A 26,237-nucleotide genomic window follows, 5' to 3' on the forward strand; every position below is an offset into this window, starting at 1 on the left:
GGTATGGCCAAGCTACAGAATCAGGCCCGAGACCATCAGGCAGGTTTGCCAGATGCCCATGGTAAACTGGAAAGAATAAGAAGTCCTTCCACATTGTCAGGACTTCAGTGACTCTCGCAATAGGCACATGACTGTCCCTATGGGAAGGACAGCATTTTCGGCAGAGACCCAGGGCCAGCACAATGCTCAGCATTTATTTGAGTCAATTTGGGCATGTATTGCATCACTCCTTCGGTGATCAGCACCATTAGACTTCTAACTCACTCCACGTGTCCTTTCCATTAGGATACTGAATGGACTCAAACTCTTAACATTCGCCTGGACCTGCGTTTTTGTTTTTGCCACAGTTTACCTATTATTTACTATCTATGCTATTTAACCATGTGATCTGCCTGTATTGCTCGCAAGACAAAGCTTTTCACTGTGCCTCGGTACACATGACAAAAAATTCAATTCAATTCAATAAAAAAGTGTTGTGAACAGCCACGCAAACAGAGCACACAAAGAGGCAATCCACCAGCTGTTTCTTAGGACCTTACAGAAATCCCTTACTCCTCTACCTCCCCATATTGGCTAGTACACATAAATCACTTGGTAAATAAACCACTTATTAGTATATATTCAACCTGAATTGGTATAAAATGTGCTGTAATCTTATGGAACCTATAAGATTGGCATACATTCCACCATCTAAAAGATGTGCAGCATCTTAAAGCAATAAAAGCATGTGATACTTTTGTTAATCTCAAACACTAGCAATTCTTTCATAGCAACAAATTGGATGATTTCAGACAGCCTATACCATAAGATAAGTACATACCTAGAAGTTCAGATTTGCAAGCAAGGCACTCCAGCTAAATCTCACAAACACAAAAAAACAAAGTATGGTGAAGGACAGGAGCCAGGATCTGGCTTTTCTAAATAGGTCATATCTTAACACTCACCTTATGGGAGAGATGGTGGTATGTGCGATGGTTCCATACATTTCAGATGGGAAAGCTTTGTCCTGTATCTAACCTTCTCAAAGGAATGTTGTTACATTTAAGTCTTGAGAGTTGGCTAATGCACATGCTCATTTTTGTAATGGCAGACTACTTTGTACAAGTTTACAAATTGCATTTCATTACATTAGAAGCACAAACAGATAGAATACTGAAGCATAATAAGGGTGCAGCCTCATTTCAATGTGAATTATTAAAGGGCTCATTATGGACAATTTTTTACAACAAACAATTTCAGGGTGACAACTTGATAGCCCTTTTAAGGAGTGGCCTCGCTGAAAGCACTCATAAGTTTCAGGAACTAAGATTCTGAAGTGTCAGGTATGACTCCAACCAATGAAGAGATTTCCCCGAGACCCACTGATTCCAGTTTTGCTAGGGCTCCTTGACAGCACGCACCGAGTCAAATGCAGCCCTGATGTCAAGACCAGTTACTCTCACCTTGTGTCTGGAATTCAGCTCTTTTATCCATATTTGAACAAGTTGATGAAAAATTTACTTTCTTTAAATAATCAAATTCATACACATACTCACAAAGAACATTTTGCTCACTAACTAAAAGATTTACCAGGTTTAACAGGACTAGAAGGCTGGAGTTAAAAGGAGAGGCTGGATAGGCTGGAACTATTTTCACTGGAGTGCAGAAGTTGACTGGTGATCTTATAGAGGTTTATAAAATCATCAGGGGCATAAATTTGTTGTTTGTCATGAAAGATTGTCCATAATGAGCCCTTTAATACCTCACATTGAAATGAGGCTGCACCCTTCAGTATTCTGTCTGACAGTGCTTCAAATACAATGAAATGCAATTTGTAAACTTGTGCAAAGTAGTGTGCCATTACAAAAATTAGCATATGCATTAGCCTATTCTCAAGAGGGGCATAAATAAGGTGAATAGCAAGGGTCTTATCCCAAGGGTGAGGGAGTTCAAAATTATTTTTAAGGTAGAGAGAAGAAAGATTTAAAAAGAATCTGAGAGGCAACGTTTTCACACAGAGAAGGTGGTTCGTATATGGAATAATTTGCCAGAGGAAGTGATAGACACAGGTACAGTTACAACACTTAAAAGACATTTGGAGGGGGATCCAAGTTGGCGGCGACCCAGCAAGTCTGAGTCTACAGTGCTCCTCCCAAGACTTGGGCAAAGTGGGCCACCCACCCCCACCACACACACCAAATCATTTAACATAGCGGTTTAATTTAATTAGTTGCTTAGTATTAAATTTAAACAATCTAATCTTTAGTAAAAATGACTAAAGGGAAGGGAGCCCGCAGCTTTCAGCAAGAAGGAACCCCTCCCACACCCTCTCCAGCTGCAGCAGAGGCGTCCACAGCCGCCTCGGGGGACTTACCTACAGTGGCAAGCCTTGTGGAAATCATCTCCAAACTGGTTGCGAAGATCGACGCTTTCATTGAAGAATCCCGAAGTCGATGGGACTCACTCTCGGCCGCGCTGCACAAGCACGACCGAGACATTAAAGAAATCGAGCACCGAGTCGGAGGGGCAGAGCTAAAGGCCGCGACCTCCGAAACCACAGCGCAATCGGCCGTGGATCAGGTCCGGACTCTCGAACAGCGAGTCCGGACCTGAGAGAATCATACTGATGACCTCGATAATCGAGATCGCCGAAGAAATATTCGTTTGCTGGGCCTTCCCAAATGGGAAGAGGAAGGCCAGCTTACAGCGTTTCTCGAGCAGTGGCTGCCACAGCTTTTAAATCTGGAGATTGGATCAGGCCAGGTAAGGGTGGAATGGGCCTACCGGGTTGCAATACGCGGGCCCGGCTCGAACCAGTGCCCTCGCCCGGTCCTGTTCCGGCTGCAGAGCTATAGAGAGAGGCAGATACTCCTAGAAGCCTCGAGAAATCTTGGAAAAGATTCCCAAGCCATGATCTATAAAGGATCCAAGATCATGTTATTCCAGGACTTTTCCCCAGCTCTGGTCCGAAAGAGGAAGGCATTCGATGAGGCGAAGAAGTGTTTAAGGGACTTAAATATCCAGTACTCCTTACGCTACCCAGCGACGCTACACTTTAACCATGAAGGATCCGTGTATAACTTTGGATCGCCAGAAAAGGCTAAGGAATTTTTGGACACTCTTAGATAAATTGTAAGAGACAATGGATGTTGCCTTTCCCCCACTCCGGTTTATATCCCCCCCCCTTTTTCTTTTTTCTTACCTTACTGTTTAATATTATCTTGGGGGGGTGGGGAGAGGAATTTATTTATTTGTTTTCTATTTAACGATTTTCTCCCCCCATTGGGGTTGTTTTTTTTATTATTCTATATATGTATGTGTGTACGTATATATATATATATATATATATATATGTATATATATATAAGCCGGGGGGTTTAGTTAATGTTGGTGGGGGAAGGTGGTTACCTTATTCGATTTTACCTCTGTCTCGAGGAATGGGGTTGTTTTCCCTTGCTATTTTGTATTATTATATTTAATTATTATTTGTTGAGGTTGTAATTTTATACTTATATATATGTTTATACATGGTATTAACATTACCAAATATATCCAGGTGTGGGTGGGGGTGGGGGGTGGAGGTAGGGTGCTCACTGTTAACTCTAGCTTTGTATTATATCTGAATTCTTCTCATCCTATTGAGGAGCGCCTGGGTCAAGGGTGGGGCATTGGTTGGGAGAGGATACGATGGACCTTTGGAAAGGAAGTGATAACCCCTGGGAACAAGGGGGAAAATCTCCATTTAAATACGTTTTTTTTTTTTTATTATTTAGAAATAGTTTTTTATTATACTGTTGAGAGTGTATTAGAGAGCTTTTATTTTTGTGAATTTTATATGCTCTATGCTTGGGATGTTTTGGATAGGATTTCCCCTCCCGAGGGGTCTCGGATTTGCCCGGATGATTATGGTTGATCAGTCGGTTAAGTGGTGCACCTGGAATGTCAAGGGTAGTAATTCGCCAGTCAAAAGGAAGAAAATATTATCAAATCTTAAGAAAGAAAGAGTTGATATAGCTCTCCTACAGGAGACACATCTGTTAGATAAAGAACACTTGAAATTACGACAGGGTGGATTTGATCAGGCCTTTTTTTCTTCTTTTAGCTCAAAAAGTAGGGGAGTTATTATTCTTGTTCGGAAGAATGTCCCTTTCAAAATCCTAAATCAGATAAAAGACGAATCTGGACAGTATATTCTGATTAAAGCCCTTATAAATGGAGAGGAATATGGGATTTTAAATTTGTACTGCCCCCCCGGCACACCCCTTTAAATTTATAATGGAAGCCTTCTCAAAATTGATGGCTCTTGGTGCCCGTCATACAATTATAGGGGGAGACTTTAATTGAATTATGGATCTGGAAATAGATAGTACTGCAGGAGTATCTCCCAGATCGAGACAATTGGTGGATCTGAACAAAGAATTAGGATTAGTAGATGTATAGAGATGTCTTCATCCACAGGGCAGAGATTTTTCTTTTTACTCCAATCCACATAAATGCCATACCAGAATCGATATGTTTTTTGCCCCCTTGATTTTTTTAAATTCCATATCATCCTGTAAAATAGGTAGTATAGCAATTTTGACCACGCTGCTGTATATATGGCGAGGAACAATGGGACATTCCCGCGGCATTGGCGTATGGACCCCTTCCTAATGAAAGACAGTAAATTTGTAAAGTACTTCTCTCAAGAATTTAAAACTTGTTTAGAAATTAATTTAGGTACGGCAAGCAACCCATCAATGATGTGGGAGACCATCAAAGCTTACGCACAAGGTTTGATCACCTCATACTCAGCGACCCAGAAAAAAATTAAAGGGAGAACAACAGCGTCTGTTCGAAGCACGTTTAAAAGCAGCTGAAACTGCATACGCTGATAGACCTTCTACTATTATATTGCAAAGGATTACAGCCCTTAGGACAGCTCTAAACACCATGCTTACCCAAACGGCTAAGAGGGAAATATTATTTGCAAAACAAAGGTTATATGAATTTGGTGACAAACTGGGTAGATACTTAGTATTTCTTGCAAAGAAAAAAAGGCCCCTCAAACTATCACGTCTATCAAGGAAAGTACGGGTATTTTGACTCATGATCAGAAAAAGATTAATGCAATCTTTAGAAAATTTTATTCTGATTTATATAAATCGCAGGATTGTGAAGACAGGACTAGGAGGATGCAATCATTTTTTAAAAATTTGACCTTTCCGGGCCTAACTCCTAACAGTCCAAGAAATACTTGACGCAATCAGGCAACTTCAGAGCGGTAAGACACCTGGCCCAGATGGTTTTCAAGTTGAATTCTATAAAGAATTTACAGAAATATTGGCTGGTCCACTTATGGACATGTATAACTATGCATATAGTCAGGGCTGTCTCCTGCCTTCGCTGAAAGAGGCAAATATCTCTCTTATCCTTAAAAAAGGAAAGGATCCAGAAGATTGTACATCATACAGACCAATATCCTTGCTAAATGTAGATTTTAAAATCCTTTCTAAAACGTTAGCATTGAGACTAGAAAGGGTACTGCCACATATCATAAAGGAGGATCAGACAGGGTTCATTAAGGGCCGTAGATCATCCAATAATATTAGAAGGGTTTTGAATATGATTCAAGCCTGCCATCAGGGAAAGATACCAGGAGTAGTAGTTTCATCAGACGTGGAACAGGCATTTGATAGGGTTGAATGGTCATATTTGTTTTACACATTGGAAAGGTTAGGCATTGGAAAGGTGTTTACAAATGGGTCTCAACGCTGTATAGTGATCCCAAAGCAGTTGTGGTTACCAATGGATTAGGTTCGGATAGCTTCAGTGTGGGTAGGGGCTGCCGTCAGGGATGTCCTCTCTCGCCATTGTTATTCACGCTAATAATTGAACCACGAGCAGAAGCTATACGGGCTGATCCTAATATAACGGCCCCGAGGATTGGTACAGGTAAACATAAAATTACCCTGTATGCAGATGATGTTTTTCTATTCCTCAGTAATCCTCTGATATCCGTACCTCGCTTAATCCAAGTTATTAATACATTTAGCGCATTCTCAGGCTATAAAATTAATTTCTCAAAATCGGAGGCTATGTCAATGGGTGGCCTTGCTATGATACCCCACTTAGTGGACGGATCCCATTTTCCCTTTCGTTGGTCCCTGGAGGGTTTCTTATATTTAGGCATTTTTATTACCCCAGTATTTGGTCAGTTGTACAAGGCGAACTTTGTGCATTTACTGGAAAGGATAAGGCAGGACCTCCAGCGATGGGGAGACCTTCAAATTTCCTGGCTGGGTAGAATAGCACTAATTAAAATGAATGTCCTGCCCCGTCTCCTATACCCTATGAAAATGCTTCCGGTGATGCTGCCGAGGCTGGCACTACGTAAATTATACGGCTGGTTGGGTTCCTTTATCTGGAATCATAGACGGCCCCTCATTAAGCTGAAGAAGCTACAGCTTCCACAGGCAAGGGGAGGATCAGACTTCCCAGATTTTAGGAAATATCAGTTAAGTTCCTTATTAAGTTACATAGCTGATTGGGTCTTGTTTGATCCACAATCAATCTGGTTGGACATCGAAGCTTCTCAAGTAAAATGCCCACTTATTAACCTTTTATTTTCAGACAAGAGGAAAATCATTACGGATCACTGTAAAAACCCTATAATACTAAACACAATTAAAGCTTGGAATATAATGCGACAAAATGAGGGCAACTCACATAAAACATCCTCCTATGCGCGAATAGTGGGAGCATGGGGATTCCAACTGGGGTTTACAGATGCCACTTTTAAACTCTGGAGATCCAGGGGTATCTCATGTCTAGGGGACCTATTTGAAGATTGGGTCCTGATGTCTTTTGAACAGCTGCGTCAGAAATTCGGATTAGCTAATGGAGACCTCTATCGATACTTCCAAATTCGAGACTATATACAGAAGAAGACTACGTTATTAGATAGTCTTTATAAATCAGATAGAGAATGTACAGTACTATGACCAATTGGGGTATCCTCCATCAGTACTATTTATCATTTACGACATGATGAAGTATCGGGAGATATGGACAATCTGCTTAAACATGGGATCAGGAATTGGGACTAGAAATCTCTATAGAAACGTGGAATGACATTTGGGAAAACGCCAGAAGAATCACCATCTGTAACAGAACTCATGCTATCCAGCTGAAGATACTTCATAGGGCCCATATAGCACCGGACCGATTGGCAAAATTTAAGGCAGGGGCATCCCCAATGTGTCCCAAATGTAAAATAGAGATGGGCACTCTTGTACATTGTCTATGGACCTGTCATAAGATCCGTAGATACTAGACTAAAGTAGCAAGTGCCCTGACAGAAATTTTAGGAACGGAAATTAAAGTGGACCCCGTATCTCTCCTTTTGGGCTTTTCGAACTTATCCTCCCTGGACATGCATGGGAAGAGACTATTTTCTATTCTCTCGTTCTGTGCAAGGAAAAATATTTTGGTAAGCTGGGTGGCTGAGGGCCCCCTGGACTTTCAAATTGGCACAGATTAATTATGGAATGTATTTCCCCTGACATCCTTACAAATATGGCGCACCGAAAGACTGAATTATTTTATAAAATATGGCAGCCCTTCTTGACTTATATGAATACAGATATTTCGGCTATCCTAACAAGGGCTTTTATTTAATTGAGATTGCGAACCTGACTGGTCCGGGGCCCCTTGGGAGAGGAATTCCGCACGAATACGGGTTTGCTACATTTGATGTTAACACATTCCGAGCATGTATCTCGCTACCCAATTTCTATGTTATCTGCTGTTTTTTTTTTCTCTTTCTCTTATTTGAATAATGTAAGAGACTTAAATATACACTCTGGTTAGTTGTAGGTTAGATTAGTAGTTAGTTGAGTTTTGTTTTTTTTTCCTCGGTATTTTTCTTTTGTTAAATTTTGGTTATTGTATATTTAAGGTTTAATTGTATATCAATGTTTGTACTTGAGAGTTTTGTTTATTTTTGTAAACTTGTAAAATGTTAAATTTCTAATAAAAATATCTATTAAAAAAAAAGACATTTGGAGAGGTACACAAACAGGAAAGGCTTAGAGGGTTATGGGCCCTTTGTAGACAAGTGAGAAGAGTTTAGTTTGGGAAATTGGTCAGCATGGATGAGTGGACCATATCTGTGAACTCACCTGGAATTGATGCTAAGGTGAGAACTAAAGACAAATCAGCGTTTTTTTTAAATCAAAGTTTTTTGAAGTGTTGAGTTTTTTGACTGGGGAAGTTAATGGAGAAGGGTGAGTTAATCGGGTGTGTATTGAATAAAATGCAAATTCATGGCAACCCCTTTACTACCAAATGGCAAAAAATTGATCACGCCATCTGAGAAGGGAGAACTTAATATCGAGTGTTTTTCTCAGTGGCAAGAATACAGCATTGTAATCTAATGGAAGTATTTGGTGTTTAATCACTGCTTTATTGTTAACATTATTGCCATGGAAATGGCACACAGGCACTTCAACATTCAGCAGAGGTGTGGATATCAGAGATAAAATGAAACCAACCATTGTTGTTTTTACTGACTAGAGGGTTATGAACACCACAAACTCAAACCACTGGAAATGAGTAAGTTAAAAAGCAGAGGGATGAATTCCACTGAGGTCATGACATCAAAAATTGGAAATGGAAAATCTCCACCCTTAATGATCCTGGAAGCGGTCAGTTATGAGGATGCCTCTGGCCTCTTGCACTCAATCGGTCCTTTCCCCATCTTCCTCCTGAGAGCATTTCTGTTTCTCCTGCATTTCTTCCTCCTTCAACTCATTCACCCTTCTGTGAATCAAACTGTTGTGGACTCATCACACCATTATCATGCCAGCTTTAAGCCAGCAGTTGATGTTTTGGACTGCTCAGAGAAACTCCCTCTTTGCCTGAGCCTGCCAGACTGACAGCAACCCAAGGTTCTGAGGGTCATCTTTTTCCACTGCACAATTGTGGGGATAGTGTGTCTAGGGAGACCAATGCTATCGACTATGAAGGTACCTGCTGCAATTCACAAAGTTGAGAAAAGGAAAGTGGCTGGCATAGCTGTGAACTCACCTGGACTTGATGCTGAGGAGCGAACTAAACACATATCAGCGTTTTTTTTTAATCAAAGTTTTTTGAAGTGTTGAGTTTTTTGACTGGGGAAGTTAATGGAGAAGGGTGAGTTAATAGGGTGTGTACTGAAGAAAATGCAAATTCATGGCAATGAATTTTGGACTGTCACCTGATTAGGTTATCAGACTCACACTACTCTTACGCTTAAGGGAGGAGAAAATCAACCTATGTTTTTCCTTGCCCCATACATTATACAGAGTTGAAATCAGCCAAAGGATAGAGCATGAAGACAGAATAATGCAATGGACTTTATCATTCCAGACACAAACACTGACTATAACATGTTAACAGCGGTGTCTAACATTTGAAATATTGATGACTATTTCTGCTTCATGATTACTGCCATTGAGCAGAAAATAAAAACAAAATATTGGCCTCAGACAACAGAAGTCCAAGAAACAGTTAAAACAATTAATCACAAAATAAACCCAAGTCCAAAATTTGGAAGACAAATGAAAAAAATTACTTTTTTTTGTCTGCTGTAACATACCTGGAAGTATGTAAATATTTCATAAAAGCATACTTCTGATCTAGCCCCTCAGCTGAACCCAATTTTCTTCCATATTTCAACAAGTCTAATTGTGCACCTTGGAGTGAAAGTGACAGGATTCCAAGCATATTCCTTTAACAACAAGTATTAAGTTGTTGATAGTGAACAGTTGATTCAGAATTGCCTAATGGACGCTGTTTCTGTGACTTTACCTTCCTCCCAGTACCCATGCTGCATTTCCTCTGCCAAAAGCACCAGGCATTATCAAAGATCCAAACTCTAATCACAACTGTCTCAAAAAACTGAACTTTCTTGGTTCAGGTTCTGAGTTTTGTTTTCAGAGGCTTCATATAATGTTGGCCTCGACCAGGTTGTCACTTAAAAAACTCAACTGGAAGGGTGCTACAGAAAGGAAAATGGGAATGGAGGGCAATAGCTAATTCATCACCTTCAAAACCAAACTCGTACTTTATTAGAAATAAAGCTGGATAAAAGACAAGTTGAACGTTGGCTGAAAGAAATAATTTTATGATTTCATCAAATTATTAGTCAGCAACCATTTAAAGACTCATTCCCTGACTTGAATTGTTGAATATCCTTCTGAAAAGCAGAAAGAAGTGTCGCCAAAATAGTAACCTTCCACATCAAGTGCAAAGCAGCTGTCAATTAAAAGAGTGCACTTACCGAAATGTGGTGCGCATACATTGGACGGGACAAGAAAAACGCAGCATCATGTGGTGTGTGAAACTGATTACAAAGGACATCAATTGAAGGCACTCGTTTGATGTAGTCTTCTGTACTTAGATTTGAAGCTAAAAATCCTCCAAATTGCACCAGGGTATCATGGCACTAGCAAAAAAAAAAAGTAGGGAGCATTTAGATTGGCCTCCAAGTTCGATTTCCAGGTATTGTGCACCTTATTTCATAAATCTGAGTGGACTATCTTCAAGATTAAAAGTATGACCCACCAATCATTTCGCACTTCTACATCTGCACTTCTGTAACAAGTTTCAATAGTTAAAATGCACAGACAGAAAAGAGAAGTAAAACAAAAAAATACTTACAGATTAACATCCTTATTTTTCACTATCATTACAGAAGCAATTTCTAAGTGATATCAGTAATGTGATATCATGCTTTGCCACAGTACCAAGGTAGGTTTTGCTGTGGTCAAATGAGCTCAAAAATAAAATTCCCTAATCATAGAGTTCTGGCAGCCGGTGCTAGCATACACCAAATGTCATCTTATCATATCTGTCCCAATCCTAACCACAAATGACTGCTATCATAAAGCAACAAATTTCTCCAATGATAAAGATTGCCAAATTCTGTCTCTATCTCTAAGTGCCTCGGTGTTGCAGTTCTGATGATGCAGAACAGATATGAAAGCAGACAAACTTCTTTACTAAATGGAATTCCTGCAGCTGGTAGAAATTGATTTGCTACAGAAAGCAGTCAATGCCAAAACCTTGAACATTTCAAGGAAGAGTTCGATATAGTTCTTAGCACTAAAGGGACCAAAAGAGTGCAGGGAGAAAGTGAGAACACAATACAGTGTTGGATGTTCAGCCATGCTCAGGCTGAATGGGGGACAGCAGTCTTGCAGGGACTCCTCCTGCTGGCCTTTTATGTTTTTGTTGAATTTTCTCTTTTTATTGGTCAAAAATATGTTCGTTATTCCCAAAGTGCCGAAACAGCACAATATCTACATCAGTGATCACTGCATCTCTTGCCCCACACAGCAAGCTCCCAACCCAACAAGTTATTGTGGTCGATCTTTTGAATTTTACTTATTCTGCTTTAAAAATCTGCTTCTTGAATAGAAACCTGTCACAATATTAAAAGTAATAGTTTCGCACAGGCTTTAGTTGCTTTGTAACCAACATTATTTTGATCAATTCCACTTGAGGCATTTCCCAAAGTTATGAGGTATCAGGGTGTTTCATCAAGGACAAAGAAGGGGAAATAAAATTTAAAACCAACTAAATGCAGGATATTTTCCACATAAATTTTGTATGACCAGGAGACAAAGGGTGAACCGATCCCTTCTTTTCAGCCTCCTTGATTGGCCACAAAGTTTAAGTGTTGATTACCCATGAATGTTATCTCCCTCCAATAAAAAAAGTTAAGTAGCTTTATATGGAAGCAAAAAGAAGCCAATCACAAGGTTTTCTGCTAAATTTGAGAAAAATAATAAAGATGAAACTTCAAGCATGCTGACTTCAAGGGGTCACTTAACTTTGTAGATCCTGAACAGCCTTTGGACAGTCAGAAAACTTCAGAACTCAGCCTCTGACCTACCCTGGCAGCCACAGGATTTAAATGTTGATCCATGACTGTTGTTGATCAATGCTCACACCCAAGATGTTATGATGCGGAAGTGCCAGTGTTGGACAAGGTCAAAAAATCACAGGACACCAGGTTATTGTCCAACGGATTTATTTGGACTATAACCTGGTGTCGTGTGACCCAATGTCGATAGTGGGGAAATTCAGTGATAATGTTACTGAATATCTAAGGGCGAATTTAAGATTCTCTCTTGTTGGATTTGGTCACTCCCTGGCATTTGGCATGAATGTTTCTTGCCATCATCAGTCCCCCAAGCCTGAATGTTGCCCAAGTATTTCTGTATCTGGATACAAACTGTTTCGATAGCTGAAGAGTTTGGAATAGTACTATTTTGACATTGTGACAGAGGGAAGATCATGGAATCAGTGGAAGATTGTTGGGCTGAGGACACTACTTGGAGGAACTCCTGTAACAACATCCTTAGGCTGAGATGATTCTTCTCCAAAAACGATAATAATCATCACATGGTTAGTTATGTCAAGACTTTTATTGCCATACTCTGTCAAATGTTGGCTTCATTTCATGGTCAGTTATTCTCAGTTCACTCGAATTCAGTTCTTCATACACTTGGAGCAACACTGCATTGCATTGAATAGCTGCATGTCCCCAGCATTTTCTGCTTTTAATTCAGATTTACAGCCTCTGCAGTATTTTGCCTTTGTATTAATCTGAAAATCAGTTGTCCAAGGCTGGAGTCTGGCCCAGGAGGTCATCGCTTCCAGGAAACCCTGCCATGTATGCAGATGGAAGATTGAACTGAACCAAGATGGGCACAAAACCTTAAAGCTACAGCAGAAGGCAGTAACAAAATAGTACAAAACTTCTAAATTGGGGGGGAAGCCAAGCTAATCTCGATCAATGTGTTTTTTTTGTCAGGTGATTAAATAAGGAAAATAAAAACAAATCAGATATGTCTTTGACACAATCCATATAAAATTACTGGCTCTAAAATCATCTATTAGAGAAACAAAATAAATAAATTGAAAATCAGGCTTAAAATCTGATATAACGCAGGCAACATCAAGACTTACGGAACAAAATTTAGTGAATGCTGGTGTTGATACTTCTTGGATGCTTTTAGTCTTAACAAGCAAAAGGATTATGAAATCAGCCGATATGCTGATGCTGGCATTAAACCAAATCAACTGGATAACAAATCAAGCCCAATCTGTCCAGTGATATCACAATGTACCTCTGTATTCCTATTTGCAGTCCAGAGTTCAAATGTAAAGTGCAACAAGAATAGAGTTTACCAGTTGCAATGTAACAGAATCAGGACAGAAACATATGTAGAATGGACTCTGAAACAGTCCACTGTTTATCCTATTGAGTAACTGCACACTTTTGCTCACTGGAATACTAACATATTTTTGGCTGAGAAAGACAAATTATGAATTGGGTGTATGATTTTAAAATGTATTCAGCATTAAACTGTATTTTTCCAAGATACTGCATGATTATTATGAACAGGTAAAAAGTGATGTACCGAGGAGATGTTTAATGCTGTAATGCGATGTGATTGGAGAGAACATCTTTTGCAGCATAAAACTGGGCAGAATTACTTGGGAAGACATTGAGGAGGTGTTTTTGCAACTTGAAAAGAGTACTAATACTACAAAATAATCAATCCTTCAGCAGACAAATAAAGATACAATTCTGGAATGAAATAAATATACCCATATCAGAAATAATACCCAATATTTGCATTGCAAGTACAAGAAATATTTCGACAAATAATTTGTGTTTTATCGGGTTGCAGACTAACGAAATAAAAGGTAGATCCTTTAAATCAGTAGACTAAATGCTGAAAGCACTCCTGCGATGTTCTCAAATCACAAACTTGATTTTTTTTAACCAAACATGAAGAGATAACAATATATAAACAAATAAGTAGACTATGAGAGTTGGAAGAGATGTAAGTGATTGCATTCTCACGTACTTCCGTCCCTTGCCCATATAGCTGTAGAGGATTTGGAAGGTGCTGCGAAAGAAGAACTTGGCAACTAACTGCAGTGCATTCTTTCCACTGTACATTTTACAATCATAGCTTGTTTACGATGCAGAGGGCTTTTTTTGCATTAATGTATGTGGTGCTGAGCAATCAGACTGATTTGTCTGAAACAGACAGTACTTTTCAAATATGAATCAACAACCTGAGAAACAGGATTTCTTAAGTAACTGTCGAGGAATTTTAGTTCCATTGTCAACAAAATATGTTATAAAAATTATTAATCTAATTCCTCGCATATGTGTAATGCTTACTTGGTCATATAATTTTCCAACTAATTTGAGGTGCTTCTCACCCCCTTCCTGAAAGATAACACCATTTCTCTGCTGTGCCATGAGGAGACAAAGAGGAAGTGCCAGGTCATGGTCCAACAATGCATCTTTTAGCCGTTGCGATGACTTTTTTGTGTTCCTAATCTGTCCAAAGTAACCACCCTGAAAACAGAAGCAAAAATATTCCATGATGATACATAAGTTACTCTTTCCCCAATCAACATTTTAAAACATGGTTTCTAATTTTAAAATTGCAGATTTTTATTTAACATAATTGCTTTTACCAAGTCAAAAACCCAAATTTAATCACAAATTTAAATGTCTGTACCAAATAATAAAATATCAAGTAATGTAAACAGGAATGTTCAACCTCTGCCTCACAATAAGCTATACATCCAAACCCAATCCAAAATAATAATTAAAATTTGTTGTGACAATTAATGTTCTAGCTTTCATGAGGTACAAGTCGAAAAATTAATAAGCACGGATCTGATAACCTATTATGCATCACAAATTAAATTTATTTATTCAAACAGTGCAAAAATGAAGTTGTTGCCTCACATCTAAGTCACAAATAAAACGTAAATTAGCTAACATAACAATCCACCCAAGGTTTATAAAATTTTGCAACCTAGATAAATACAAAAGAACAGGCATTATTCGAACCACTAAGTTCAACACTTGGAATATTCCATTATATTTCTAAACTTGGTATTTGTGCTTTCTATTTATTTCAGTGCAGAGGCAAGCATACTCGAATCTACACATCTTAATGAATGATTTTTATCACAGCTCAAATTTCCGCAGTTCTGAAACTATCAATGTTTGGTATTGTCACCATTCACAAAACTTTTAGCATATAAAAATGCCTTGCCTCCGCTTTTAACTGCTCTCCACCAGTCATGGCTTCCAATTGCTCTGTTGTCATTTCCTCTGTAATTTCAATACCAGCCATCTTCTGCACCACTTCTTTTAGAATCAGCAAATCAAAACTACATTGAACAAATTGAAGAATAAGTTAAATATAAAATAGCAATAATATCAGGAGCAAGAGATGTTTATGCTACCCATAAATCTATAAAACATGACTATTTCTTCATTGTATATTAATTAAAGCTGCAGAATTGTAGTTATTCATGCAATGTGAAAGACGTTAAAATTATTACTAATTAAGATTCAGACACAGTTGAGGATGCAGATAGGTGTCTCAGCTTTCTAACCTCAAATTTCTTTTCATGTAGAGATAACCAAAAGACATAAACGTCATGCCAATTATCAAACCAGATACATATATCATCAAATAAAAACCCATGCCTCCTTTGCATATAGGAACTTTACCTTTTCCCAGCTTTTAGTTGGTTTGCAACATACTGCAGAAGACCAGTAAGTTCTATTGGATATTTTCTGAAAATGGCACCACAAAAACTTGCCAGACCTGCTCAAAAATATAAATTCACATTTTCCTTAAGCCATTTCAAAATAAAACAGAGATTGTTGTGTATTAATACGATTTTTAAAAAGTTAAAGAGCCTATAAATCTTCAAAGTTTGAATGAAGAAAATATTTTGCATAAAATGTAACCACGTGAACTTACAAAGAACCATTTTACATCTAAATTTATGCTGGAAGGGGGCTCTCAACTCCAGCTTTTTATATTAAGATAATCATTTATTTGTAACATAGGGACCTAGTAATCCTCAACTTTATTGAATTCTAGATGCAGACATTAAACATAAATTGTTAGTTATGTAAACTATTGCAAAATAGTAACAATGCTAAAATAGAAATTCCACTGACTCTGCAACCAGGTAGAGATGGTGGTGTCATCATGCTTCATTCTCTCTTTCTCAGGATTGGCGAGAGCTTCAATGATGCAATCTTACCAAGAAGTTAAAAGAAAACCACAAACTTGAAATAAAGCAATAACTTACTGATGATTTTAAGCAACTGCATGCAATACTGAAATCTGTGAGGTCAAAGCATTTCTTCACATTCAAACACAGAAAGCCCAACAGTTTGGAATTTATCTCAGAACTATATATTTGGTCTCATAAGGTGGATTTATTTTTTCATTATGGATAGCAATTTTAAAATTGTTAGATTTCAACTGAAAGGGCAAAACAGTAAACCACTCTAGTTTCAGATACAAGGAATAATTATTTTCCTTATTTCAGAACACAAATGGAAAAAGCCTTAAGCTGTCAAAATATTCTCGTTTCATCATTGGAACACAATGATGGGTTGTCAATTTCTTTGCCCAACATACTACCAAAATGAATCGAAGGACAGTTGCACACCTTCATATGGTTTTTGCCTGCATGTCTGCTAGGTCTATCATTTCTACCGTCACCTTCAAATAATTGCTGAACTTATTTTTTTATTGCCCAAGGATATAAGGTGATATGTTTCTTTTTAATTGGTAAATATCTATTTACTCTCACTTTACATAAAATATTTCTTGTATTCTATCAACACTTAACACTTCATCAATCCAACTCAATGGCCCGTAAGTATTTTCACCAACTTTAAAAAAAACCTTAACTTGAACCTTTCCCTCCTCCCACTGTGAAACTTAACGTTTTCTTCTTTCCAACGTTACTTTTGCTTCAAAGGAAACTAAAATGACATCAAATGCAAGTTGAATGTGTAAACTGGACTTTATTTTAACTTTTGGAGGCATACCTTAGTCCACAGGCATGCTTGACTACATAAATCTGATAGGTGACAGGGAGACTGGAAAACAGGACAAACTGATACTACACATTGGAGAACACAATGAACAAACAAGAATGGATCCCATAAATTCTCACCGTTTAAAATATGTTCCAAAAATCTCATACCAAATGTGTTTTAAATATATTGCAGAAGTAAGCTTAACTAAAATAAAGTATTTTTCTGAGTTACCAGGGAGAATTCAAACAAAACTAATTCAGAACTAGCCAGAAATTTTGGACATTATTTTTTCCAACTGACAAATATAATTCAACATATGAAATATTATGACTCAGATTTTCAGAACCAAGACAAAAAAGGTAAAAGTCCCTCAAAATCAGCAACTCTTCCCTGAAATGAATCACTAATGACTTTTTTGGGGCAGGTGTGGGGACAGCATGGGCCTCACACAAGTGGGATTCACAGAGATGGCTGGTCAGTTAAGTGGTCAGCTGCGATAACAGGAATGGCTGGTAAAACTCAGCAGGCCTGGCAGCATCTGTGGGGAAAAGAAAATCAGAGTTAACATTTCTGACTGTGCTCTGAGGAAGGGTCACTGGATCCGAAACGTTACCTCTGATTTCTCTACACAGATGCTGCCAGACGGGCTGAGCCTTTCCAACAATTTGTATTTGTTCCTGATTTACAGCATCTCCGCAGTTCTTTCAGTTTTATTAAGTGGTCAGCTGTTTCCACTTAAAATTCATTTTGGTATCCCCACTGTTTGGAACCCAGAGTGCGCAGGTTAGAGCAAAAATTAGAATTAGAATTCCAACAATGTGAAAACAGGCCCTTCAGCCGAGCAAGTCCACATCAACCCTCCGAAGAGTAACCCACCCAGACCCATTACCCCCTTACTCTACAATCTCCCCTGACTAATGCACCTAACCTACACATCCCTGACACTATGGGCAATTTAGCATGGTCAATTCACCTAACCTGCACATCTTTGGACTGTGGGAGGAAACCGAAGCACCTGGAGGAAACCCACGCAGACACAGGAGAATGGGGAAACTCCACTCAGCCGCCCGAACCTGGAATCGAACCCGGATCCCTGGCACTGTGAGGTAACAGTGCTAACTACTGAGTCTGGATAATGATGACAACCCTTTAGAGAAATTAGATACTTTTATGGATATGGTCACCAGACTACCTGGGACAGGGATTAGGATATCCTTTGGCATTACAACAAGTACACAAGAATATATCTCAAACATGTACAATCCCCAAGAGCTAAGAATACAAATGTTCATATTCATGTGAGATTATATGAAGGAAATTCAATGTGTTGAACATTTTTCCAAAATCACTGAGGACACGTTCCCTAAATCATGATGTCATCTTTATTTAATGTCAGATCAGAGGAGATTTGACAGTGGAGGTGGAAGGGCAAAGGGTGGTGCTTGGAGGTTGATACTGTTTGCATAAGAAATATAAAGTACCATGGCGATGGTCCATGGTTACAGGTTGGCATGGGGGTATTAAGTGCCACAGGGATGCGACTAGAGGGACATGTGGTACTAAGTGCCTTAGCAAGTGTAGATGGGGACAGGGTATGAAATGGCATAGGTTCACAATGGATGGTGAGTGAGAGGGGTGGGCAGGTGCACTGAATGAGAGGCAAATAATGGAGGGATTTACTTTGTTTTTTTTTAATTAAACTAGTGAAGTACTGGTGCAGACAGGCAGGCCTGTGACGCAGCCCACATTAGCAGCCAGCCACTTCCGCTGTTGCTCTGGGTCCTGCCTCCCAAGAACTCTGCCATTATGGAATGTAAATCACACCTCTTTAGGCATATTTGAGGCACAATCAAACTTACAGAACCAGGAAATCACTCATCATTTCATTCGTAATCAGAAGCTGAAATTGCAGTCCATGTTATAACTGATTATCTTAAATCATTAACACATAGCTTTTTTTTTAATAAAAAAGGATACATGCCAAGACGTCATAGTTCAAAGAAGTGAGGTATTTCAAAGAATCCACAACAGGTGTTATTAGGTTGTCATACTTCTGAATCTGGGATAAAATCTGTTAAGACACAGATGCAAAATGAGCATTCAAAATGGTTAGTGGAATAAGAACTTGGCTATTACGAGATAAACCATTATAGACCGTAAAAGGTAGTCTGTATTTACTTCTTTGCTTTGTTTCTTATATCCCTGACGTGCAGAGACTTCAAAACATTGGATACATAGAGTCACAGAATACGGGAATAGACCCTTCGGTCCAACCTGTCCACGTTGACCAAGTTTTTCAAACTAAACTTGTCCCATTTGCCAGCATTAGGCCCATATCCCTCAAAACCTTTGCTATCCATGCACCTGTCTCAATGTCTTTTTCCTGTTTTAACTGTATCTGCATCTACCAATTCCTTTGGTAGTTCATTACACATTTGAACCACTCTCTCTGGAAAAAGGTACCCCGTGGGTGCCTTGTAAATATTTTTCCTCTTAAACTAAAAATATGCCTCTTAGTTTTGGACTCCCATACCCTGGGGAGAAGACCTTGACTTATTCATCCGATGCATATCCCTCATGATTTTATAAACTTCTAAGGTCACCCCCTCAGCCTCTGACGCTCCAGGAAAGACAACCCAGGCCTACTCAGCCTCTCTCTTTCGCTCAAACTCTTCAACCCTGGCAACATCCTTGTAATTCTTTGCTGTAACTTTTCAAGTTTGACCTCATCTCTTCAAATCCCCTCCCTGTCCTCACAGTCACCTTACTCCCTGTCACCTTCAGTCCTACCAGACTTCTGGTACTGCTTGGATTGAGGCCTTTTTTGCAACTCTGCCACATTTTCTTGGTCTTACCTGCCTGGGCCCTATGCTCGGCAAATTCTCTCTCTCAACCTCCCTTCAAAAGGTTTTGAAAAGACCATTTTTTTGACCGGATGATTGGGTGCGTGTTATAATATCTTGCAAGTGGCCTCTATCAGATTTTTCAGTCAGTCAGTCAGTATGCTCACGTAGCACATCAGATGATGTGGAGGTGCTTGGCAAACTTCAAGTAGTTATATGGGACTCACCATGGCATTCTTCCAATGAGCTTGACTTCCCCCTGATCAGAATGGCAAAAGGACAGCAGCTATTCTCAAAACGGTGCCAGACAAAAGTCACATTGCAAAAGTGCCTGTGAATGCCATGAGGCACATAAACGCTTCACTAAAGAAGGATGTGATGAAATGACTCTTGTTCTTAAAAGCAAAGAGTAACGTTTACACGATTTGAGCTAAGAGAGAGTATCTAGCCAGCCGCTGGGGTTGCTGTGCCAGTATTTACATGTCTGAAAGTAGATGAAAGAGATGGCTTCCTCGATAAAGGTGATGTACCAGAAGTCTGAAGATCTGCAAAAATTATTCAAAAATGGGGACGTGGGATACGTCAAATGACGATAGGCCAGCCATTCTGACCTCAATGGCGGGCAAATAATTGGAAAAAATATTGATAAATAGCATTAACTATTCCTTGGAAGAGCACAGATAAGTCTGTAACGTGGTTTTGTTAAGGGAATATCACATCTTGCTAACTTAAATGAATTTTGAACTAAGAAACAAGAAATTCTGATGATCGTCAGGTCGCGCATGTTTTCTCCATGGATTTTAGTAAAGAACTTGACAAACTGTTCAGATAAATTAAACCCCATGGGATACAGGGAAAAGTGGCGAGTTGGATCCAAATTGGCTCAGAGACAAGAAACAAAAAGGATAACGTTCGACAAGATGATTTTACGAATGGAAAGCAGTTTCCAGTGGTGTTCCACAGGGCTTAACGTTGGGTCCCTTGCTATTTGTGGTGTTCATTAAATGAAGTAGACTCAGGTTTGCTAGGCTTGATTGGGAAATTTGAAGGTAACACTAAAATTTTCCAGCTACTTGATAGTGAAGAGGATGGCTGTCGACTGCAGAATTATATCAATGGCTTGGTGGAGTGGGCACAAAAGTGGTGAAGGGATTTCAACCCAGAGAAGTACAAGGCTATGCATTTGGGAGAGCAAAAAAGGCAAGGGAATGCATAATAAACATAAAAGTAGTGAGAGTGTTAAGCAAGAGACTTTGAAATGCATGTCCACAGGTCGGGAAAAGTACAAGTCAAATACTTAATGTGGGAAAGAAGGGATGTTTTCTTCCAGTAAGCGAGCTACTGAATACAAGACCAGGGATGCAACATTGGAACAAGATAAGACATTTATTCAGCCACAGGTGGCAGAAGCGGTGTACAATTCTGGTCACCACATTACAGGAAGTTGCTTAAGAGAGTGGACAGACGAGATATACAAAAATGTAATCAGAGCTTGCAAACTGCAACTATGAAGAAAGGTTGGAAGGTTGTTTCCTTCGAATAAAGAGGCTGAGGGGTGATGTGCAAAATTATGAAGAACTTGGATAGAGTAGACAAAGATGACTTGTTTCGCTTATTGTAGAGATCAATACCATGCTGGAGAGACTTAATCAGACATGAAGAAACACTTTTCTGCTCAAAGGTGGTGGGTATCTGGAATTCAATGTCCAGTTTGGCGGTTGAGGCAGAAACCTTCAACTCATTTAAAAGAAAACTGCATCTAACCTGAAGCAGTGTAAACTGCAAAGCTATAGATCAGGTGCCAGTAAATTGGATTAGAATGATTGTGAGTTTATTCAGCCCATGCAAACACAACGAACCGAATAGTTTCTTTCTGTCAAGTAACATTTCCATGGTTCTCTTATAATTAAATTTATGTGAGGGTAAAAGGCGATGAATTAAGAAAATGAATTTGGAAGCATACAAACGTCAAACACAAACACAGGAATAAAAATTATCCTTCCATTTAGGACTTTAACATCCTCAATATCTTAAAGCATGTCTCACACAAAACAGTATTTTTGGAGGGGATCAATACGATAACGTAGACAAATGTTGCAGCTAAATAGCATGGAGGAAATTCTCAAAAACGACATAAGAACAAACAAAAAGTATTTGATTTGTGTTGTCAGTTCGACAAATATTGGAGAGTAATCCCCTGCTGTGACATGATCAACTACACCAAAACGTTTAGACTGGGACACGGAGGTTGATGGTTTGGGTTTGATGTATCACCAAAAATAAAATGTACCTTTTCTAGTCCAAAACTTGCTGAGCACTCCAAACAGTTCATAAACGTTCTGTGCTCAATTCTCTGGATTGGTAATTGAACCCATAACTTCTGACTTAATGATAACTGTGCTACTCCAAGTCAAACCTTGGAAAGTAGACATGAAAAAGTGAATTAAAAATGTATTGGACACAGGATCTTAAAAGAAGTGGCCATTGAGATAGTTGATAGTTTTGCTAAATTCAAACCAATCTCGATTCAGGGAAGGTCTGCATTTCCAAAAAGGGAAGAAAGTAGAAAACTGAAAACTACAGGCCAGTTTTCTTAACATCTATCATTAGGAAAATATTGGAAACTATGATTAAAGAAGCTACAACCGGGTCTAAGACAGTTTCAAGGTACTTGGGCTGAATTAACATAGTTTTATGGAAGCAAAAGGATATTTAACAAATCTGTTGGAGTTTTATTACATGTGCTTTGGAAAAAGAGAAACTGGTGATGACCTCCATTTAGATTTCCAGAAAGCATTTAATAAGATGCCACACCTCTATCAACAAATACATCGAGTTCGACCCCATCTACCACCCCTTGAGAAAAGGAACAGGAAGTGACTTCACCACAGGAAATGACATCACCAACCCAAAGAACCCCAAACATAGAAATAGAAAGCAGGAATTTCAGCATTACCTCACCTGAGCCCACTGAAGATGTTATCTAGTAGGGTAATGAAAAGTCTGGAAATGAACTTTCCAGCTCAGCGAGCAGATCTACATCGATAAAGATTTATAGTGCAGGATATAGTATGTTGGTATGGAGATTGGCTGGCTAACAGGGAGCAGAGACTCAGCTTCAATGTTTTTCTTTCAAGTTGGTATGGTATAACATGGCGCGTCACTGGGATCAGCGCTGCAGCCTCAAATATTTACAATTTATACGAATGGAAATGAAGGATGAACGGAATGTATACTAACATGGTACATACCAAAGGCTACAAAGATAGCAAGGAAATTAAGTTTTGAAGAGAACAATAAGGAGGCTACAAAAGGATACAGTTAAGTTGAGAGTAGGCAAAGATCTGGAAAAAGGAGTATTCCATGGGAAAATGGGAAATTATCCATTTTTTGCAGGAAGAATAAAAGAGAAATATCATCTCACAGTTGAGATTGCAGAGCCCTGACATTCAAAGCGTGTTCTCAAACACAAATTGTGAAAAGTTATTACGCAGGTTCAGCAAGTAGGCAGGAAATAGCGCATGATCACTTATTACAGGGGGAATCGAATATAACAGTCAGGAAGTTATGGATCAGTTGTACAGGACATGAATGACACCACATTTGGAGAACTGTGTATATTCTGCACATGTTAAAATATTCACCTTCTTTCTCTCTCACTGCAGATACTGCCTGACCTGCTGAGTTATTCCAACATAACTGTTTTTTTTTCCCCTGATTTCAGCTGCTGCAGTATTTTACTGTTATTTATAGCATTAGTCATGTGATTGAAGAATGTAAATAAACTGGAAGCAGTTCATAAAAGGTGTTTATTACTCTAACCTTAGAATGGGTATGAAGGGTGTGATGTTTTTTCAGGAAAGGTTAGACAGCCTAGACTTCTATCCACTGGAGTACAAAAGAGTCAGAGGCAACTTGAATGAAACACAAAATCCTGAACGGGTTTTGACAAGGTAGATGTGGGGATGTTTCTTCTTACTGGAAAGGAATGAACCAGGGGTCACTGTCAAAAGATAACGTGCTGTTTATCTCAAACAGAAATGAAGCAAATTTGTATCTGACAGTCATGAATCTTTGCAACTCACTTCCTGAAAAGGCAGTGAAATACAGTTCATGAATATTCTTCTGGCAGAAATGGACACATGATTATTAAGCATGGTCATCATAGGTGGGCAGGACTGAGCATTTCAGGTTACAATCACATCAGTCATGTTTATCGATTGGCAGAGCATGCCTCCTCGATCTTATTCTTGTTCGGTTCTTCATTCAAGGAAGAGAGGCATCACATTTTGGGCAGCATTTATTGTCTACTCCTCCCAAGTGCCCTTGATAAGGTGGTGGTGAGTTGCCTTCATGACAGTGACAGGAACCTCAGTTATCCGGCATTCGATTATCTGAATTTCAGATTATCCGCACAAGATTACAAGGTCCCGATGCTTGACTAAACTGGTGTTATCTGGCATTCGATTATCCAAACAAAACACACTCTGCCGTGTCATTCGGATAATACAGGTTCCTCTGTCTTGGATGTTGGTGGACACATAATGGCATTAGGGATGCAATTCCAGAATTGTAACCCAGTTATACTGCAAGTCAAGATGGTGAGTGGCTTGGAGGGGGAACTTTCAGGATGGTGCTTCCAAGAAAGGTTATAGTGGTCTATAGCAAAGAAAAAGGCCCTTCAGCCCATTGAATCTGCACCAGTCAAAAACAACAATATAACTACTCTAATTCCATTTTCCAGTACTTGGTCCATAGCCTTGCATTCCTTAGCATTGCAAATACAGATGCAAATACCTCTTTAATGTTATAAGGTTTCTTCCCCACCGACCCTTACATCCCCTCTAAACCTCCTGCTCCTTATGTTCAATCTCTGCACCCTGAGCACCGATCCCGTCATCCAATGAAAAATAAAGTTTCTTCCTGCCTCTCATCCTCAATTTCAGGAATCTCAATCAAGTTGCTTCTCTCAGAATGCTCCTCTCCAAGGAAAACAACCCCAGTCTATCCAATCACTCTTCATGGCTAAAACATAACACCTCAGGCAACATTCTGTTAGAATCTTCTGACCATCCCCTCCAATGCAATCACATTCCACCTATAATATGGATTCTGTGGTATTGTTTTATACAGTTCTCCTCTGCCTTTGGCCTTCTAAATAGTAGTGATCATAGGTATAGACCGAGGGATTATTGGGGAAATCTGCAGTACCTTTTACAGATGGCACATACTTCTGCCAATGAGTGTTGGGAGTGAATGTTTGTGGATATGGTGGGCTGCTTTGCCTTGGAGGGTGTTAGGTTTCTTCAGTGTTTTTGAAGGACTCACCCAGACAAGTCCAAATTACTCCATTACATTAATGACTTGAGCTTTGTTGATGACAGCAACTTTGGGGACACAGGAGGGGAGTTGTTTAGTGCACGATTATTAGCCTCCAAACTGCTCTTACGAGTAATTGTATGTCTCCAGCTAAACCCACTCAGTTTCTGGTCTGTGGTTAACACCTAGGTCATCCCTCTCAGGCAAGTGGAGAATATTCCACCACATTCCTGAGATATGCTTTTCAACACTTGCTCAGTTTAAATATAAAAATCAAGCTAACTGCAGTGTCAATGACCAGTGGGTGCTTTGAATGCAGGAGTAAATTCTCTGATGGCAAGTTAAGCCACTGCCAGTGTTGAATTCTGAGTCCAGATAAATACAGGGCAAGGATCTTTCCACCATGGAACTATTAGGAATTGGACCAAGTCTTTCCAAACTGACTGAGGACAACCAGAAGGGTTGGGACTTCTTACATCAGATGGATCTGGCCATCATTCAAATCTAAATTCCAGAATGCTCCTAAGAGTTAGCTAAAATGCACATTGCTGACCCAAGAGCAGTCATTACATTTTGGCATTCACCTTAACAATTGAAATTTCTCTTGTATATTAGTGATTATAGAAGAACACATACATAATCAAACAAGATAGTTGGATTACTGTGACTCAGCTTTCCAATTTGTCTTCCAGAAGGCTTTACATTTTCCTTAGTCAATCGCCTGAAAAAATAAACAGCAAAAACATGAAATAGGGAATGTACTTTTTTTTGGATTTAAAGCTTGTGAACTTATGTTAAAAGTCATCAACTAAGCACTATGTTTTATTCAATGAAGGGTTCCACATTATGAAAACAGTGGCTTGAACCACTGGCTATTGGCTCAATCAAAGTGAGAAAGACTACAAAAGAAACCACAGCTTTTTGGTGGCAGTGAATGGGAAATTTATCAATCTACCAGACTAACTATCAAAGTTGCATTTATCTAAAACAAGGAAAGCAATTAAACTTGGAACTTATCAACACATAAATAGAATGATAAATCCATTCTTAACTTTGTGTTCATGCAGAACAATTCTGGATGTTTCACATCACTATCAAAAGGTGCATCCTTAAAATCAGATTTTTGCAATAAAAGTTCTCTATATGGATTGTGCCTAATGACTTATTCTCTCTTT

The 26,237-nt window shown here is 39.0% G+C and overlaps 1 protein-coding gene across 4 annotated transcripts in view; it reads right to left on the minus strand.

Moving 5' to 3' along the window:
* Nucleotides 1–26,237, minus strand: part of thoc2 (THO complex 2) — a 149,222-nt gene that overhangs the window by 50,093 nt on the left and 72,892 nt on the right. For all 4 annotated transcript variants that reach the window (XR_015758635.1, XM_043704869.2, XM_043704870.2 and 1 more), the window contains 7 exons: nt 25,699–25,783; nt 18,878–18,971; nt 16,025–16,105; nt 15,566–15,662; nt 15,102–15,219; nt 14,210–14,389; nt 10,283–10,447 (listed from right to left, as the gene is read on the minus strand). Coding sequence is in view for 3 of the 4 variants with exons in the window: in XM_043704869.2 (XP_043560804.2) it covers nt 10,283–10,447; nt 14,210–14,389; nt 15,102–15,219; nt 15,566–15,662; nt 16,025–16,105; nt 18,878–18,971; nt 25,699–25,783 (820 nt within the window). In the remaining variant the exon portion in view is untranslated. The remainder of the gene's footprint in view (nt 1–10,282; nt 10,448–14,209; nt 14,390–15,101; nt 15,220–15,565; nt 15,663–16,024; nt 16,106–18,877; nt 18,972–25,698; nt 25,784–26,237) is intronic.

The sequence above is a fragment of the Chiloscyllium plagiosum genome, unplaced genomic scaffold (assembly GCF_037043375.1).
Source record: "Chiloscyllium plagiosum isolate Xiang-an unplaced genomic scaffold, Cpla_swu_hap1 HiC_scaffold_11, whole genome shotgun sequence".
In the NCBI taxonomy this organism is placed as follows: Eukaryota; Metazoa; Chordata; class Chondrichthyes; order Orectolobiformes; family Hemiscylliidae; genus Chiloscyllium; species Chiloscyllium plagiosum.